At 34.8% G+C, this 17,674-nt stretch overlaps 1 protein-coding gene across 1 annotated transcript in view; it reads right to left on the bottom strand.

The window, feature by feature from the left end:
• LOC106478709 (solute carrier family 35 member F1-like) overlaps window positions 1-17,674 on the bottom strand; it is a 45,204-nt gene that overhangs the window by 10,145 nt on the left and 17,385 nt on the right. Inside the window, exons 3-6 of the mRNA XM_022382370.1 lie at window positions 13,355-13,514; window positions 9,089-9,245; window positions 7,419-7,474; window positions 3,999-4,153 (exon numbers count right to left, since the gene is read on the bottom strand). Coding sequence (XP_022238078.1) covers window positions 3,999-4,153; window positions 7,419-7,474; window positions 9,089-9,245; window positions 13,355-13,514 — 528 coding nt within the window. The remainder of the gene's footprint in view (window positions 1-3,998; window positions 4,154-7,418; window positions 7,475-9,088; window positions 9,246-13,354; window positions 13,515-17,674) is intronic.

Raw genomic sequence — 17,674 nt, forward strand, 5'->3', positions numbered from 1 at the left:
CCTCACAGTTTTGGAGCTAGCAGGATCAAACTTAGGATGTGGACTCGGGACCCTCCTGGGAGTGTTCATATCTATATCTAGATTCCTGGAGTTCCAATTTTATTCATATCCTCACTCACAAGCTAGCAAGATCGAATTTGGCAGATATACTCAGGTACCAAAGACGAATAATGGTATGGCGTTTTTTTAGTTTGAGTATGGACTCTCCGTAGGATAGGTATAGAAGTTATAGGTGGATCCTGACCAGTACACTGGAGTTTATGCGAATCACGAGGGAGGTTTTGAACCCCGCAGTAGTGGAGTGGGGTGCGGGTAGTTTTTTTTTTTGTTGTTGTTGATGTCCAACGCAAAGGTACACAATGGGACATCTGTGATGTGCCCACCATGGGTATCTAAATCCGGTTTTTAGCGTTATAAGCCTTCAGTCTGAGCCACTGGATTGCGTGAGGTATTTTATGCAAGTTCCTCTTAATTGGTGAAAACCGCAATTAAAGTTAAGGTGTCCGTCTTTTGGTTTAGTTTGTTTCGAATTTGGCGCGAAGCTAACCGGGACAATCTGCGCTAGCCTTCTCTAATTTAGTAGTGATAGACTAGAAGAAAGACAGCTAGTGAATACCACCCACCGCTAACTCTTGGGCTACTCTTTTACCAGCGAATAGTGGGATTGACCATCACATTATAAGGTTGAGCAAATATTGTAGATTTTTACCATAGAATTGTGTGTTCTGTTGTTTTTACGTGTTGACCATCACATTATAACGCTCCACGGCTGAAAGGGTTTGTATGTTCTATGACGACGATTCGAACCCATGACGCGCAGATTGCGAGTCGAGTCCTTTGACCACAAGAATGTCCATCTTTTGATTCCCTAAATGTATTTTTGTTTCATAACATTTTCCTCTTTTATTGGATAAGCTAAGAAAATTCAAAGAGTAGAATCAAATAACCTACACCCACCAGTTGTCATCGATAATAGTGTTTTGACCATTGAACAAAAAAGAAAAAAGAAGGTTAAAAACATTCTTACGAAGCGTATAATATTCGTTTTTGAACAGATGAATATGAAAAAATTGTTGTAGAGACGTTCTCACATATGCGCCACACGTATTAAGCTACAGCAGGATATTTTTCTGTCTGTCCGTGGACGCATCTCCTAGTAACTTAGCAGTCCAACTGCAAAACAAATTCGCATTAAAGTTTCCCATATATTGAAAAATAAAAATATTTCATATAATAACCCCTATATCGTTACTACAGTAGCTATTGCAAATACGGGTCCCAGATACGGGTCGGAATGTTCCAGAAACCGGCTATTCTGGTGAACATACCATTAGCTTGGATTCATGCTTTACACGCAAACTTTTTCTGGTTACTGATGTATCGGAATGTTCCAGAAACCGGCTATTCTGGTGAACATACCATTAGCTTGGATTAATGCTTTACACGCAAACTTTTTCTGGTTACTGATGTATCAGAATGTACCAGAAACCGGCTATTCTGGTGAACATACCATTAGCTGTGAAAAATGCTTTACACGCAGACTTTTTCTGGTTACTGATGTACACTTTCGACTTGAAATTACTGAAACTGTACTATAATTACTGTACAAATAAGTAAATAAAAATATTTTAATAAATAAATTAATTAATTAATATTTTAGATGAAATACCAGCATAGCCGCTTCGTTTGAGGGGTCGACGCAGTACATGCGATCTCAGTTCAAACCTGCTCTTTGGTTAAGCAGCCGCCTCTCTATTTTAACTTAAATTTTTATCCATTCGTTCATCGTGAAAATGTCCAAGAGGCAAGTAAATCATAACCTTTATGTATGAATTTCATACTATATTTATATCATCTGTATATGCCACACCGAAAGCCACAAAAACAAGAAGATTACGAAATCCGGCATTCCGTGATTGGGATCAGGTATATGTAGTTGAGTTTGAATAAAACTCACACCTCAACAAAATTTACAAGTCAGGGATCGTAACTAAAATTTTCAGCATTTTGGCTTGTTTCCCATAATAAGCAAAATCTAGCTAATATGTGGAGAATAAAGATATTGTTAGTGTTTAGGTTCTCACTCTTTTCTGAATCACATCATTTAACTTCCAGTTTACACTAATCTTAGAATAATATGTGGAGAATAAAGATATTGTTAGTGTTTAGGTTCTCACTCTTTTCTGAATCACATCATTTAACTTCCGGTTTACACTAATCTTAGAATAATATGTGGAGAATAAAGATATTGTTAGTGTTTAGGTTCTCACTCTTTTCTGAATCACATCATTTAACTTCCGGTTTATACTAATCTTAGAATAAGTGCTTAAGGTTGAGTTAGATAAGTATTTCATAATTAAAATATTTTTAGGATATTTCTTACTTCTTAATGTGGACTATAGTTTTCCAGGGAATAAAAATTCAAGGTTATTATTAAATTCAATGCATTGAATGTAGCAAATTGAGACAGTAGAAATCTTGAACACCTCTCTAGTGTAAAACAGGCTGCTTTGAACAAGGAGTGACGAAACTGCTTTGCCATTTCTGCCAAGTTTCTCGACTCACTAGAGATAGGCTTCTTCTGTCTTACAACACTTTTCTTGGAGAATGAATGTTACGGGAAGATCTTCGGAGAGATTTTGATAATTTTTAGAAAATTGGAGGGTATTTTTTGCGTTTCAAAGAGAAAAATAACTGAGGAGTATAATATATTTAAAATAACCTGCAAAACTTTTAAGATAAGGCTTTTAAAGTGCATTACGAGAGCTTGAAAAAGAACGCCCATTATGGACAGGAAGTTCATTTTTACCTGTAAACTTTCACCAGATCTGTCAGGCTTTCGTCAAGGGCAGATCTTGGTATGCAATTTGACGTCAATAATTAGTCAAATTGCACGTCTAATTAATTGAATAAAGATCTATCGACCGCAAAATACTAAGTTTTATGACTACCATAGTCAGTAAGTAAGGTAAACAAGTCGATTTTTCTCTTCACATATGAGATCTAATTATCAAAAAATATATACCTTTACATTAGCAGTTTTTCCAGCATTTGTATTATGATGAAAATAAACTAGAATAAGCAGGACAAACTGTAGAACACCAAATCGTAAAGCAAGTTTTCATTAGTTAAAGAAACTAATATCACCATTAAAAAATGAAATCCTATATTAATTCACGTTGTATGTTTGTGAACTTGCTTGTTTGTCTGCGAACCTCTTCCACAGTTTTGAAGCAAGCAGGACTAAACTTTGTAGGAGGACTCGGTATATCTTTATATGTCGTAACCATCTACCAAAGAGGTACCAAGAGGAGAGCTAAAAGGCCTTTGGAAAGTTAATTAGATTTGATAGACTCCTTGGAATAGGTTTGCAGAGTCGCTGAACTGGAACACAGCATCGAATTTTGTGTTCCTGTCCTTCTTCGGGATCTCAAGGTTGCATTTTTGAAACTTTGTCCATACCCCAACTTATAAGCTTGAAGGACCAAAGAAGTCGTACGTACTCAGATACCACGAGCGGGTGTCGAAACGGAGTTTTTGTTAGGGTGTGGATCCCCTTGGGATAGCTATAGAAGTCACTGGATTAATGGATCAGATTGATTGGTATATCGAGACCTCTGTGAATCACGAGGGTAACTTTGAACTCCTGTTAATCCTCTTAAAGGCTAAACTAGGTGCAGTACATAGAAGTCTGATGTTCCACAATAAATCATTTTCAGTGATATTTAATATAAAATATTTTATTTTGTTTCTGATAACAAAAGTACATCATTCGTTTCTATAATGTTATAATTCTGGATAAGATGTAAAAATTTTTTCAAGTGCAGAACATATCATGTTATACATCGATGATAATACATATGTTTACGTCAAAAATCCTTAAATAATACAAATAGCCCTTATATTGCGTGTACTAAACTAATAATAACCCGTAACTCACTTGACACATTACAAATGCTTCTGGATCTTTATTTTAGTAACCTTATGAAATAACTTACCTGATTGTTAAAGATGTAAATTCCTATTAGAAGACTATAAAAATCAGCTGTGAGAAGGGACAGATTGGCTGCAGTGGCACTGGCGTTCTTTATCACGATCGGCAGAGTGACGTAGAGGAAAAATAGGCACATTGTATACCCCAGTAGGAAAGACACTGTAACATACACAATATTAGTATGATCTGTTATGTGTAACAGAAGCTGTCTTGCTAGACTATAAAGAATCCTGCAACTACGATTATATTCTGTATTTCTTAAACTAGAAATAAAAAAGAACGTTACAAGGATGAAAGCTATTATAATAAACAATTCATATAGAAACGTATAGGTAGCTAAGATATTTCACGCATTTTACGTAGTTATGGGCAACTACAAAAAAACAAAACAACTATATAGTTAGGGTAAATGTGAACGGAATTTCACCAGAGTGCATTATAGTACTTCAATCAAGTTTGATAACTAACGAGGCTGCATGCGTTATACTACAATGACTTTGGAAACTAACCACATCGTTACAGTCCATGTCGCCACGTGTGGTTATGCTCTACCCGACGTTCGCGCATCTTGACAATAACCCTGCAGATTACTTTTCATTGCAAAAAATTCCATTGTGACACTGTCATGTCCAAAGCACACCACTCCTCCCTGTTGGTTTTCCATAATCTATCTAGTTTACGAGAACGATGGTTTCCCAGTACCTGTTTCAACTGTACGATCATTCAGAAATCAATAGATAGGCGCAGGGTTCGGTAACTCGCCCGTTATATTTTCGTAATGAATAGCATGGATACTCCTTTAATTCTCCAGCAACTTGAAGTATGTGACAGTTAAGGAAGAAGTATGACTGGAAATCTGACTTGGTGAAGTATGACTGGAAATCTGACTTGGTGAACCTATATCCTGTTGGCCTCGTTTCCGTAAAAAAAAAAGGCAAGTATTCTTCTGTGAGAAAAGGGTCCAAAATGTTGGTTTGATAGTAAGCAGAGTACACTTTGTTCTTTTTATCAATCCTAACTTTCCCCTGGTGATGATCATGAATTCCTTCAAAAAAGGTTATTCGACATGCAACGTACCACTTTTGGAAATATTGTTTCACCCACTGATCCGTAGAAAATGGTACGAGACTTGTTAGAGTTATCAAAGTACACATAACTTTCATGGGCGTCAGTATCTGCTTCCATTTTTTTCCCAGTTAGGTACAGGTTTCTACAGTTGGTTTTATTTTTCTGGATATATCGTTGAAACAACATGTATACACGTGACTTGCGTCGCTCTTATAGACAGATCCTTTTCGATTATGTTAGGAATGTTTGTTTGGGGCATATTGACGGCATTCATTCGTTGCATACCCCAAACAGGTGGAGAATGAAAGGATATTCGTGCTACTCCATACGAGGACATGTCGATCAAGTCGTTGGACGCTGCACCTATATATAACAGTTGTGTGTTACACTGACACTGTGTAACAGTCGTGTCTGTTTGTTTGTTTTTTAAATTTCGCGCAAAGCTACACGAGGGCTATCTGTGCTAGCCGTCCCTAATTTAGCAGTGGAAGACTAGAGGGAAAGCAGCTAGTCATCACCACCCACCGCCAACTCTTAAGCTACTCTTTTACCACCAAATAGTGGGATTGACCGTCACATTATATTGTCCCCACGGCTGAAAGGGCGAGCATGTTTGGTGTGATGGGGATTCGAACCCGCGACCCGCAGATGGCGATTGTTCATTGATTCCTCCAAAGAAATCTAAAAGGTTTTCTCCTTCACAATGGTAACATGTTTCATCTGCTCCTATTTTTCATTCGGTTCACTTAAAGGAAACATATGAAAATCCCGAACTTCTTCTTTATAAGGTCAAATACAAAGAACATGGTTGGCTACTTTGTGGAGACTTAAAAGTCCTTTGTATGTTTTTGGATCAACAATCCGGTTATACAAAGTTTCCATGTTGTTATTTGTGAATGGGACAGAAGAACACGAAATTAGCATTGGATAAAGAAGCAATGGCCACGCAGAGTCAGCTTAATACCAGGATCGAAAAACATTGAACACGAAAGTTGGTTGACACAAAGAAAGTCTTATTACCTCCTCTCACATAAAACTGGGCTTGCTGAAGCAGTTTTTAAAGGCCTTAGACAAAGATGGCGACTGTTTCAAGTATTTATGCGGGAATTCCGAGCTCTTTCAGAAGCGAAACTTCAAGAAGGGATTTTTGTTGAGCCTCAGATTAGGAAACCGTTCGAAAGGACATTGATGAAAGTTGAAAAGGAAGCTTGGATTGCCTTTAAAGATGTTACTGACAATCTTTTAGGAAACAACAAGGACCCAAATTACGAAAATATTGTCAATAACGTGCTCGATAAATTCAAGAGTTGGATTGTAATATGACTATTTCCCTGAAAATCTCTTTGTCTTCAACGAAGAGCAAGGGGAAAATTTTCATTAAGACATCAGGGAAATGGAGAGGAGGTATCAGGAAAGGTGGAACATCAGCATAATAACTGATTACTGCTGGTCATTGAAACGAGAAGCTCCAGATGCAATACATAAAAAAAAGACCACAATACATAGTTTTGAAACAAAAAGACGTAGATTTCACACACAAAAAAAACAGCATGAGGATGCATATTCGTTTGACATCAACGTTCTTCCCCTTTTTCAGTTTGTTTGTATTTTATTAACAAACATAATAATAAATAAGATTTATTGTGTTAAACGAAATTACAGTTTGATCTAAATAAGAGTTTTTCTTTTCTTCCCGATTTGTAAAAAATTCTTACGTGATAGAAAAAAAATTAATACTATTTTCGAAATCTGAGTAGCTGAATTATGGAAAATCCATTAATACAATAAAAACAATTTTTATAAAGTTTAAATTCTACGCAGACTAAAAAAATGGGTTTGGTTTGTTATGGATTTCGCGCAAAGCCACACGAGGGTTATCTGCGCTAGCCGTCCCTAATTTAGCAGTGTAAGACTAGAGAGATTGACCGTCACATTATAACGCCCACACGGCTGAAAGGGCAAGCATGTTTGGTGTGACGGGGATTCGAACCCGCGACCCGCAGATTGCGAGTCGAGCGCCCTAACAACCTGGCCATGCCGGGCCTCACACTTATTGTACACTCACGGTTCAAAATTGTGGAACGCATTTTAACCAACAACTGTACACATCCTATGTCACGGGAGCTTTTAAATAAAAGTATAATCTTATACTATAAAGCCATTTGTAACAGTGTTTCTTATTGAATAACTATTTTTGATATTTCACGAGCATGGACACATTACATGTTAGATTCATACTGTAAATTTAATTGAAACCAAAAATGTTCGCATCAGATTTACATGATCTTAACATAATTGACATGTAAGTCCAACAGAAATAATATCATATCTGATGAAGTTGATTTTCTGTACTTACCCTCTTCCCACTCTTCCCAGTTTATCACAGCTAATTCCGTTCTTTCTAAAATAGCTCTGTAGAGGAAAAGTATTTTAGTCATTGTTATTCACCGACTCGATATAATAAAATTTATAATAAATGCAATATGGCTGAATTTCTTTTGGCTTTCTATATGAGTTACAAATGAGCGTCTTCGAGTTTACGAAATTAAACGTGTCATTCACGATAATAACATCAGTAAACATACTGAAACCATATATCTTAAATAACTGTTCCTTCATCGTTATTTCTGCTGTAACAGAATAAGAAATGACAAATCCCCATTATTGAGTATATTTTTCTCACTTTCACAGCTACAAGATTATGACCAATCCAGTTAATATTCATAGTTGTCTTCAGGAAAAGTTGTGCCTTCATATATTTTTCTATCAGCTTTTAAGTTAATGTTGTTGTTTTTAGCCGCGGCATAGCGGCTTATAGAATGGCTCTAAGTTGTTGTTGTTTTTTTTCAAATACAAATTTTAGCTCATAACTCCATCATCTCTTGACTGATTTGAGATCTAATTACAATTTTGGACTCAGGAGGTCATACACTTTCAATTGATGTATTTGGCCACCCCGAGGTCTCATAGATTAATTTACTCTAATCCTACCTAAAAGTATTTAAGTTTGAGGGTAGTAGACTGGTAGAAATCCTAATGAGTAATAAAATCGAATCGGGTATATGCGCGGCCAACGTTTGGTATTTATTGCTGGTGCACAAAAGTATAGCTAATAATGAGGATAAAAGAAGGTCCCATAGATTAATTTACTCTAATCCTACCTAAAAGTATTTAAGTTTGAGGGTAGTAGACTGGTAGAAATCCTAATGAGTAATAAAATCGAATCGGGTATATGCGCGGCCAATGTTTGGTATTTATTGCTGGTGCACAAAAGTATAGCTAATAATGAGGATAAAAGAAGGTCCCATAGATTAATTTACTCTAATCCTACCTAAAAGTATTTCAAATGCCGTGGCTATTGAGAATTCCCTCTTGTTTGTTACTATAAACTAGGTCCCATACAAGGGATTCCAATATATCTTTTGACCTCAAATCACTATATTCACATATTTGGTGGAAATGAATTTTATGAAAACATCCTCAAAAGGATTATGAATATCCTCGCTTCACCGAAGTTTTCAATTTCTCAAATGCTTTGGAAAGAAGTCGTGCTTGCATGAGCCCGTATTTTTCAACACAGGCAGAAATACTAATATAATTTATATAAGGCTTCCATCTTGAAATATGTTTCCATATCAATCATACTAAAACGTTTCACGCTCCGTTCAACTATAGAGAATTGCTTCTTTTGCAAACATAACAAATACAAGGCGATAACCTTATCGATCTCCCTGTTAAATCTTATGCTTTCAATCTGGATTTTCACCGATATTTCAAAGGCTCAAAGGTTTATTGCTGTTTCAAGTTTAGTATGAAATGCAAAGTAGGTAAGATCGTTGCTGGCAATTTAATTGTATGTTTTTCTTCTTCTAAAGGTGTTGGAGTGCATTTTATTTCTTCAAAGATTGTAAAAATAAAACTTATAGTACACGATCGGAATATCTGCATAAGAAATTGGATACTTATTTACTAACATAGATATTTGGTAAATGTCCTTAACTAAGACATTCATAATACATTACTTACAACTGGATTCCATTTACAACGCTTCCAAAGAGTCCTAGCATCCCTAGGAATTCTACTCGGTTATAAGTTTTGACAACAAATTCCTCAGCAATATTAGACACCCCATAGAGGGCAGCACCAGTGAGACATAACATGTCTCCTAAAAGTCTATTGCTAGCTGAAAATAAGAAACGAAAGACAATAAGTGGACATTTATAAGAAAGCATTTTAAATAAAACTGTACAAATCCAAATTTAAGGTTGAAATGAATAAGGACACTATATTTAAAGTCTTCTTCAAACATGAAACACATTTCTCCCCTTACATATTATTCTGTTCGACACTTAGTTCAGTGTTGAATAGAAAACACAGAATACTTAAAGACTCAATCAGAAAAAAAATGTAGTTAAAATAATAGTGATTGTTTGAATTAAATTTTGAGTCGGCTTAAGTTTTAAAAACTGAAGTTTAGGGTGTAAGAGAGACTTTCACCACAACTATTAGATTTTCTTCTGACTTATTTGGACAAAGGAATATTTTGTACAATCGTGACGTGGTTTTAGTTGCCACATTAAAGTTATACCACTGTCTTTGATATTGTAGGTTGTATTTCAGGCCCGGCATAGCCAGGTGGTTAGAGCACTCGACTCGCAATCTGCGGGTCGCGGGTTCGAATCCCCATCCCACCAAACTTGCTCGCCCTTTCAGCCGTGGGGGCATTATAATTTGACGGTCAATCCTACTATTCGTTGATAAAAGAGTAGCCCAAGAGTTGGCGGTAGGTGATCATAACTAGCTGCCTTCTCTCTAGTCTTAAACTGCTAAGTTAGGAACGGCTAGCACAGATAGCCCTCGTGTAGTCTTTGCGCGAAATTCAAAACAAACAAACTTCGTATTTCTTGTGAAAAAGAAATCGTGATAGTATTTATACTTGCCTAAAGTTTCATGAGTGTGTGAAAGAAAACATATAAAAGCATAAGTCTATTAATCTATTATTTAAAACAGATCAATAGTTCTTATCATTTTAAATTAAATTAAATTTCTTTATGTCTGACCATTCATCGGGCTTTACATATTGGACTGAAACCTTCCCTTTAATCTACAAACCAAAGTCTTTCTAATATCAATACAGACAAATGTTTGTTTGTCTATTGAATTTTGCACGCAGATGCTTGAGGGCTATTTGTGCTAGCCATCTCTCATTTTGAAATTATAGACTTTAAAATTAGAGATGGCCAGTGCAAAGAATCCTCAAGTAGCTATGCGCGAAATTCAATATACAAACAAACGTTTATCTTTGTTTATATTAGAAAAACTTTGGTTTGTAGATTGAAGGGAACGTTTCAGCCGAATATGTAAAATAGAAGGAAGCCAGTTAGTTAACATAACCTATCGACAATTCTTGGTTAACTCTTAACCATCGAATAGTGGGATTGACCATCACATTATAACGCCCCCACGGTTTTAAGGGCGAACATGCTTGGTGTGACGGGGATTCGAACCCGCGACCCACAGATTGCGAGTCGTGTGCCCTAACCACCTGGCCATGCCGTGCCCTTCAAGTTAAGGCTTTCACAACCAGCTGGATCTTCGGTGGATCTTACTCATTGCAAGAGTAGGATCCTTACTCTCGTAGGATACTGTTGATCGAGAACGATTAAACTATTTGGTAAGTGTCTTAACAAGTTCTCATGATTAAAAGTTTCAATGTCTCATAATTGAAACTATATGTATAAGAATATTATTTTTTAAATTATCTTAATGAATACTCACATTTAAATATAATTTTACAAAAAGTACCTATATGCGGAAAAAATAAAAAATCAGACGATGATTTATTAGCATAAAGATATAGAACATTCTTTAAGCAGTTTAAGAATGATGTATTCTTAGGTACTTATTAAACATAAAAAGTTTTATTTCGCGATATGTTTATATTGTTTTTATTTGAAAGTTTAAGAAACTTGTGTATTGAGAAATATCAACTTACCAAATAGTTTAGATGAAATATGAAAATTAAACAATAATAAATAGTCCTCGGTGACTCAGCAGATAATTGGGAGTGATTAAACGATAAAATGCTGTGTTCGATCCCTGTGGTGGGTACAGCACAGATAGTCCATTGGGAAGCTTTGTGCTTAACAACATAAATTCAATAAAATATAACACAAGAGAGATTTAGCAAAACCCTGATTTTTTATTAATGGGTTAGCACGGTAAGTATACGGATACATGTAACTATTTGGAGTTCACTAATTATAGATCTTGAAAGTTTCAGCTTCATGTTTTAGATCAGACTGTGAGCATTTTAGGTTTAAAAACATAGATAGTCCTTCTCGAAAATTTTCCTCACGCTTTTATTGAATCAAAGCCAGAATCAAATGACAGTGTAACAAGCCATAATATATCACAAACTCCAGAAGTCCTTGGTATACTCTAAAGATGATCACTGTGTTTTCTTTAACAGTACGTTTTTCATTTTATCGCAAGTTTTGTTATTTTTGTTTTTATACAAAGCGGTTTACATTAGTGTTCTAGATTTTACTGTGACACTAACAATATTGTAGTATTTATTCATTATTGATTTTAAAAAGATAGATTAAATGTAATTGAAACATTTATTCAAATATAAAAGTACGTCTAGTTTAAGAGTTATTTTGTTTTTAATGTCAGTAAAGTCTCTTGCAGTTGTATGTTGGTTCTGCCCCTAAAACCAAGTATATTATGTTATTTTTATTTGACTTTGGTGTATCTTTATAGTCTTCTTTAGTATCAGTTTGTAATATATCATTATCAATTCTATGAGTTCTAGAAGACGTTTTGTATTCCAATTTTTTGGCAAGTTAATGTTGATTGGGTTATGTTCTACAAAACATACTTGCGTTACTTTTACATCTTCAAAACAACAATTTTACAAGCTATCGTGTGATATTCAACAGAACTCATAGTTAATGATACAAGCATTCTATTTCTTCGAATTATTTCTTTTTTTATATACTCCAAACACATGCAGTATTTTATTTACGTGAAGCAAACAAAAAAGTCTCAATAAAATTATTTCCGTTCAATGTAACTAGTATAATTCAGGGGTTGCAGTCGGTACTAGTTCCAGTACTCGGCCCTACCGGTACCGGCCCGTCAGTACTGGAACTGGTTTATAGTATATCATATTTTTGAGAATAACATCTATTATCACATGTCTCATCTTCGGAGTTTTGACCAAACGTCTCCCCTGGTATTTCAGCTTCGTTTTTCATATAATTATAAATGTTTGATGTGGTTGTTTTGAAATCATAACTTCAGTCGATAAGCGAAAATCGGCAATTGCTTGAAAAATGGTAAACTGGTGACTCCAACGCTCTGGAAGAGAACGTGAATGTACTTACGTGACTGATTACACGTTAGGTAGGTGCGTGTGTGATTAACCCTTAGCATGCGGGTAGGTCAAATTGAGCATGTCACGACGTTTTAGTGAGTTACATTCAAAATTTAATTAAACTACTTAATTATCATGGTATACGAACAAACTTGACCCACACCATAGATAATAAATCAAATTGTAATACTGTATAAGTTTTAAGTTTTAATTGTATAAGGAAATATTTAAAAACAACTTAAAATTCCCCTAGTGTGAGAATATGAATATTTGCTCTTGAACCATCTCCCTTCTGGATTTTTTTGGTCCATCCCCTAGAGAACTACAAAATGTAACGTAAAATACCCTCTTTAATTTCGTCATTGATATTTTGAAGCTATATTTTTACATTCTTCAATTTTATGGGGCTAAAGAGCAATCATGAAATTCAGAAACCAATTTCCATACCTACCTCTGACATGCTCTAATTTGCTAATAGATTTTTCTGAGGCCGACTCTCATTAAATTTATAACCAATAGAAAGCCTAGATTTCAAATTATTTCTTGCCATAGTTATGATACCACGTAGGCTTACACATAATTGACAACTTGGTTTGATGTGGAAACAAATTTTCTCACGAGAACACACTGGGAAGAATTGTTGGATTTCGAACTGCTCAAGCCACATTATTAGAGATGCTCGAGTAACGGTACTGGCAACCTGGTAGCGCCAGTATTATTGCAAACCCTGGTATAATCAACAGTGGTAAATAATCAAGTATAAAGATAATTTAAAATCGTATAATTTAGTAATATGTATTTTTACAACATTTTATTTATAGATTTTATTTTCAAAAACCTTTTACGTGTAGGATGAATTTTGTCAATATCCATTTCGTAATTTAATTATTTAAGATTAAGCCAAAACCTACCGATCTGGGAAGTTTTGTCTTCTTCCAAATCGGCCCAGACGAGACACCCAACTCCGAGCAGAGCGACACCTACTCCTAAAATATGAACTATTTTGTAACGGACCTTCAATAATATCCATGAGAGAGCCAGCACCACGGGAATAGTAAAACAGTCTAAAAGCTGAAAGAAATGTCGATAAATGTAAAATAATTCAAATTAAAAGTATATTAGTTGTCGAAGACAAAGAAGGTAAGGAATGAAATTAATTAAAACTGTAAGTTGTTAAATATTTCAACAGATTTTGTTGTATACTTGAGAATTCTAACTTATCTCATAGGGGCACAAATGATTCTGTCATATCATTGAATTGTAGTGATATTATTAAACATTTATTACTATAAATAAATAATAAAGTGGCTCGATATAGAGTTTTGCAATAATTGCAACTTGATCTTAATCAATCAAATTCGTGGTGTTATTGTTTACCAATTCAACAATGACCTAGTTTTTCTTAACGAAACAATCACAATTAAAGTCACTGCACGGATGTCAGTCATTTGTTTTTTCTGGCCGTTTCAGCTGCGTCCAGCCCCTTGACAAACTGTTTTTATCTTGATATTATCAGCTCTAATACTCCGCTGTGTTTAACGCTTCTTAGTTTAACAGTTAGTTTGTCTTTCAATCACTTTTTCAGTCTCCTTCCGTTTGGTCAACTTTTTTTTACCATTTGTTCTTCCGCCAATCACTAGCTACGTCCTGTCGAGCATAGAGATCTTTGATACTGGACAATGGTCAAGAGAGTATACCAACGCTTTTCTAAGTGAATGTGCTACTAATCAAATACGTTATGTGATTGGTTTTTCCTCCAGAAGATACCGGATCGATTTATTTTAAAACACACAAAGTCATGGTTTCATGCTCACTCAAGAAAGAACCAGCTTGACTAGCGACAAAAGATGGTAATAAAAACTAAACCACTGATGTCTAGACTGGGATTTTTTCGCAAAATTATTAAATTCACGAACAAAAGAATCTCCCGTACTCAATGTTTAGTAGTCGATAGCCAAAAGCGTAAAGTATCAAAAATCATATTTGAATAGCCAATAGCGTAAAGTATCAAAAATCATACCTGAAACGTACTGAAAAAATATAATCTTTAGTAACTTAAGTATTTTTAATATTTTTTTTTCATATTGCATTTTAGGTTTTAATTCATTTATTTCATGTCATATTTAATGTTTGGATGTACGATAATTCTACACACCATTTCACAAACTCGTTAGTAATACGTTTTACCCCCAGCTTTCGTCCTTCAACAACTTTGCCAATCGAATGCGTGTACCTAGTCCACGTGAAAGTATTGTGTGTTCCGAGATTCTAAAATCACTTCATTAAGCAAGCGTTTAATAAACGTCACTGCTTACTAGAAAATAACACTTCACTATTGCCGTTTGTTTAATCGAGCACCTGCTGTACTTATAAGTGCGTAGGTAACGAGCGTTCCAAGCAACCTTATGAATATTACACTCAATCAAAAGAGAAAATGATTACCTCCTGTTTAGACGTAATTTCCAATTAAAAACCTACGCTCAAGGTACTTGACAGCTTCTAATTTTATTTTATCGACAGTTATCAAGAGCAATCTTCCGGTCTATATTATTGTTTCCAGTAAAGCTGCCATTGTCGATGGTAGATAATAAAATGACTAATTATCCAACATTTCATTTTCCAATGGTGTGTCCTTACCTTTTAGTTGCGTTGTTCGAGCTACAGCACTGATCACAGATGTTGGTAATTTGGAGGGAAAAACTCCACTAGGGCACTAATCCAAGAATTATTAGAAAAGGCTTACAACCAACTCACCGTGTGACTTAATTAAAGCATCTTTTCTCAAAAATAAACTGCGAACAAACAAAATTTATATTATGAATATACTTAGTTTCGGCTTAAGATATAGGAAAGGCTATCGACCTTAATGAAGAGTTACAAGCCTTATGCTTTCCTTCAGCGTCCTTCTCGCACTTAATGTGTATGGATAACAAAAGATGCACATAAACAACTTTCTTTATAGGCAAAAGTTAAGTAATAATGTTTAGAGTAGCAAACTGGTGTAATCTAGATAAGAATGGTGACATAACACAAATTATATATTGAAGCTTGTAACGCTTAGGGTTGGTTAAAGAAGAATTACACGTTCAGAGCCTGGTATCTATGATTATAGTCAAAATACGCGTGTATGTTGAAGGCTAGGTAGTCCTTGTGATACCATATAAAGCTGAATGTCTTCTAAAATTTGATGACAACCACGTAAAGTGTATGCTAAAAGCTATATAGCATCTCATAATAACCAAATGAAATCAAAGAATTACCAAATAAACACCACATTTTGAAACTAATACAACCGAGTAAAATCATGTGTTAAAAACTAGATAACTGTAACGGCCAGATAAGATCGTAAATTGAACGCTAAGTGGCCTCATTAATAGCCAAGTAACACTTGGGTATAACCAAATAAAATTGTTTGTTGTCTTATATGTTATCAAATAAAACCAGTTGTCGAAACTATACGTTAAATATTGTAATAACTAAGAAAAAAAAACAATTATTTTAAAATTTAGACAACATTTTGTAATAGCCAAATGGAATATTTGGTGCAACCAAAGGACATTTGAGGACAGCCAATTAAAATCAAACATCTTGTTTAAAGCTAGGTAGTTATTAATAACGTACACGTAAAATTGTATGTTTAAAACTAAATAACATTTAGCTATAGTTAAGTAATGTCATTATTTCTCAAGTTGTCACCAGAAATAGTAAACAAAAAAGCCATATATTTATAACTCTTTATTTCCATACAGATGATTTGATATATGCTTTGAAAGGTAGAAAACGATTTTTAACAATGGATATCTTGTATTTAGTCGTGGCAGCTTTCAGAACTCGCACGTTAAAAGAACCTGCCTTAAGGAAACTCACCGCGTTATTGCTTTGGAGTTAGCGAGAGCTTAAACCTCTATTTGATTATTGTATAGCGGTTTATCAAAAAATTGGCAGTCACCGAACCGTACTTTCTTCCAAATGTATTTGATACGAAACCAATATCATGGTGGGATGGTAGTGAACCTGCTTGTAAAATCCTTCGAAACACCAGCTCAGGCCATATTCAGCCACAACGCTTTGTCAACTTGGCGGTTCAAGAAAACCATGAAATGCATATCATCTGGAAAGACGTACGAACAGTAAGACAGAAAAAAGTTCACTTTAAACTTTTTATGAGTTCTCTGCAGTTCTAACCACCCGTTATACATAGCCAGAAATATTGAGGACAATGGGACACTTAGTTGGTCACAAAAAATCTGCTTCTCTGGTCAATAAACTAATGAATCCATTGTGTTAAGTAATTTCGTCAACATTCTACAAGAAGTAGACATGAATATGTTATAAGTTTATGGATTCGCTTACTAGAACACTTTACATAAGACTCTTCTATACTTGGGCGGGGCGTCATGTTGAGTGTATTCGAACTGGGAATCCAAGGGTTCACGGTTCGCGTCCCATTGCCATAAACACTTGGTCTGCACTTTAAGATCGTGAGTGCGCTTTAAGAATGACGGCCAAATTCCACTAATTGATCAAACAAGCGTAGACCAAGTGTTTTCGATGGGTATTGTTAACTAGCTATTAGTTCGAAATTAAGGACAGCTTTGTGTAGATAATAGCCCTTTGTGTAGCTATGTGCAAAAACCATACAAACAATCGTTTACACGTACTTCAACATTGGAAAATCAGGAAAGACGAAATGAAAAAAAAATACGCAAAATTAAAAATAAGATAAAAATCTCGTGACAGTAAGATGAAATTATTATTGTTATTTTTCGGATCGAAGTGCTACAGTTGATATATAAAACAAATTAAGAGGGAAAGACCTAACAAAAACTTTTCTTTCAAAAAAAAGAAACTAATGAAATCCTTGCATTTCTAAAAGTAATATATTTTTCATTTATTACTTTTCTCCACTTGATAGAGAATTCGAAACTAGTCTCCTAATGAATTATTACTGCCAAAGTAAAGGACATATGATATAGTGTTTGCCACGATTTAAATAGAGGGCTCCATTTTTTTAAACTATAGCTTAGCCCATTGACTATAGATTAATTAATGTAAATAGTTTGGATAGTTTTATGCACACTTATGAAATGCCGCGACGTATTTACAAATGTTTTTTTTCTAATAGTTTTACGCATGCAACATGATAATCAGTTTAGTAAAATCTCTGTTTTCTAAGTAATTTCAGACATTTTGTGGCGGAATGCTACAAGTTCTTCAAATACCTATAGAAT

This window comes from Limulus polyphemus, unplaced genomic scaffold (assembly GCF_000517525.1).
Source record: "Limulus polyphemus unplaced genomic scaffold, Limulus_polyphemus-2.1.2 Scaffold243, whole genome shotgun sequence".
Classification (NCBI taxonomy): Eukaryota; Metazoa; Arthropoda; class Merostomata; order Xiphosura; family Limulidae; genus Limulus; species Limulus polyphemus.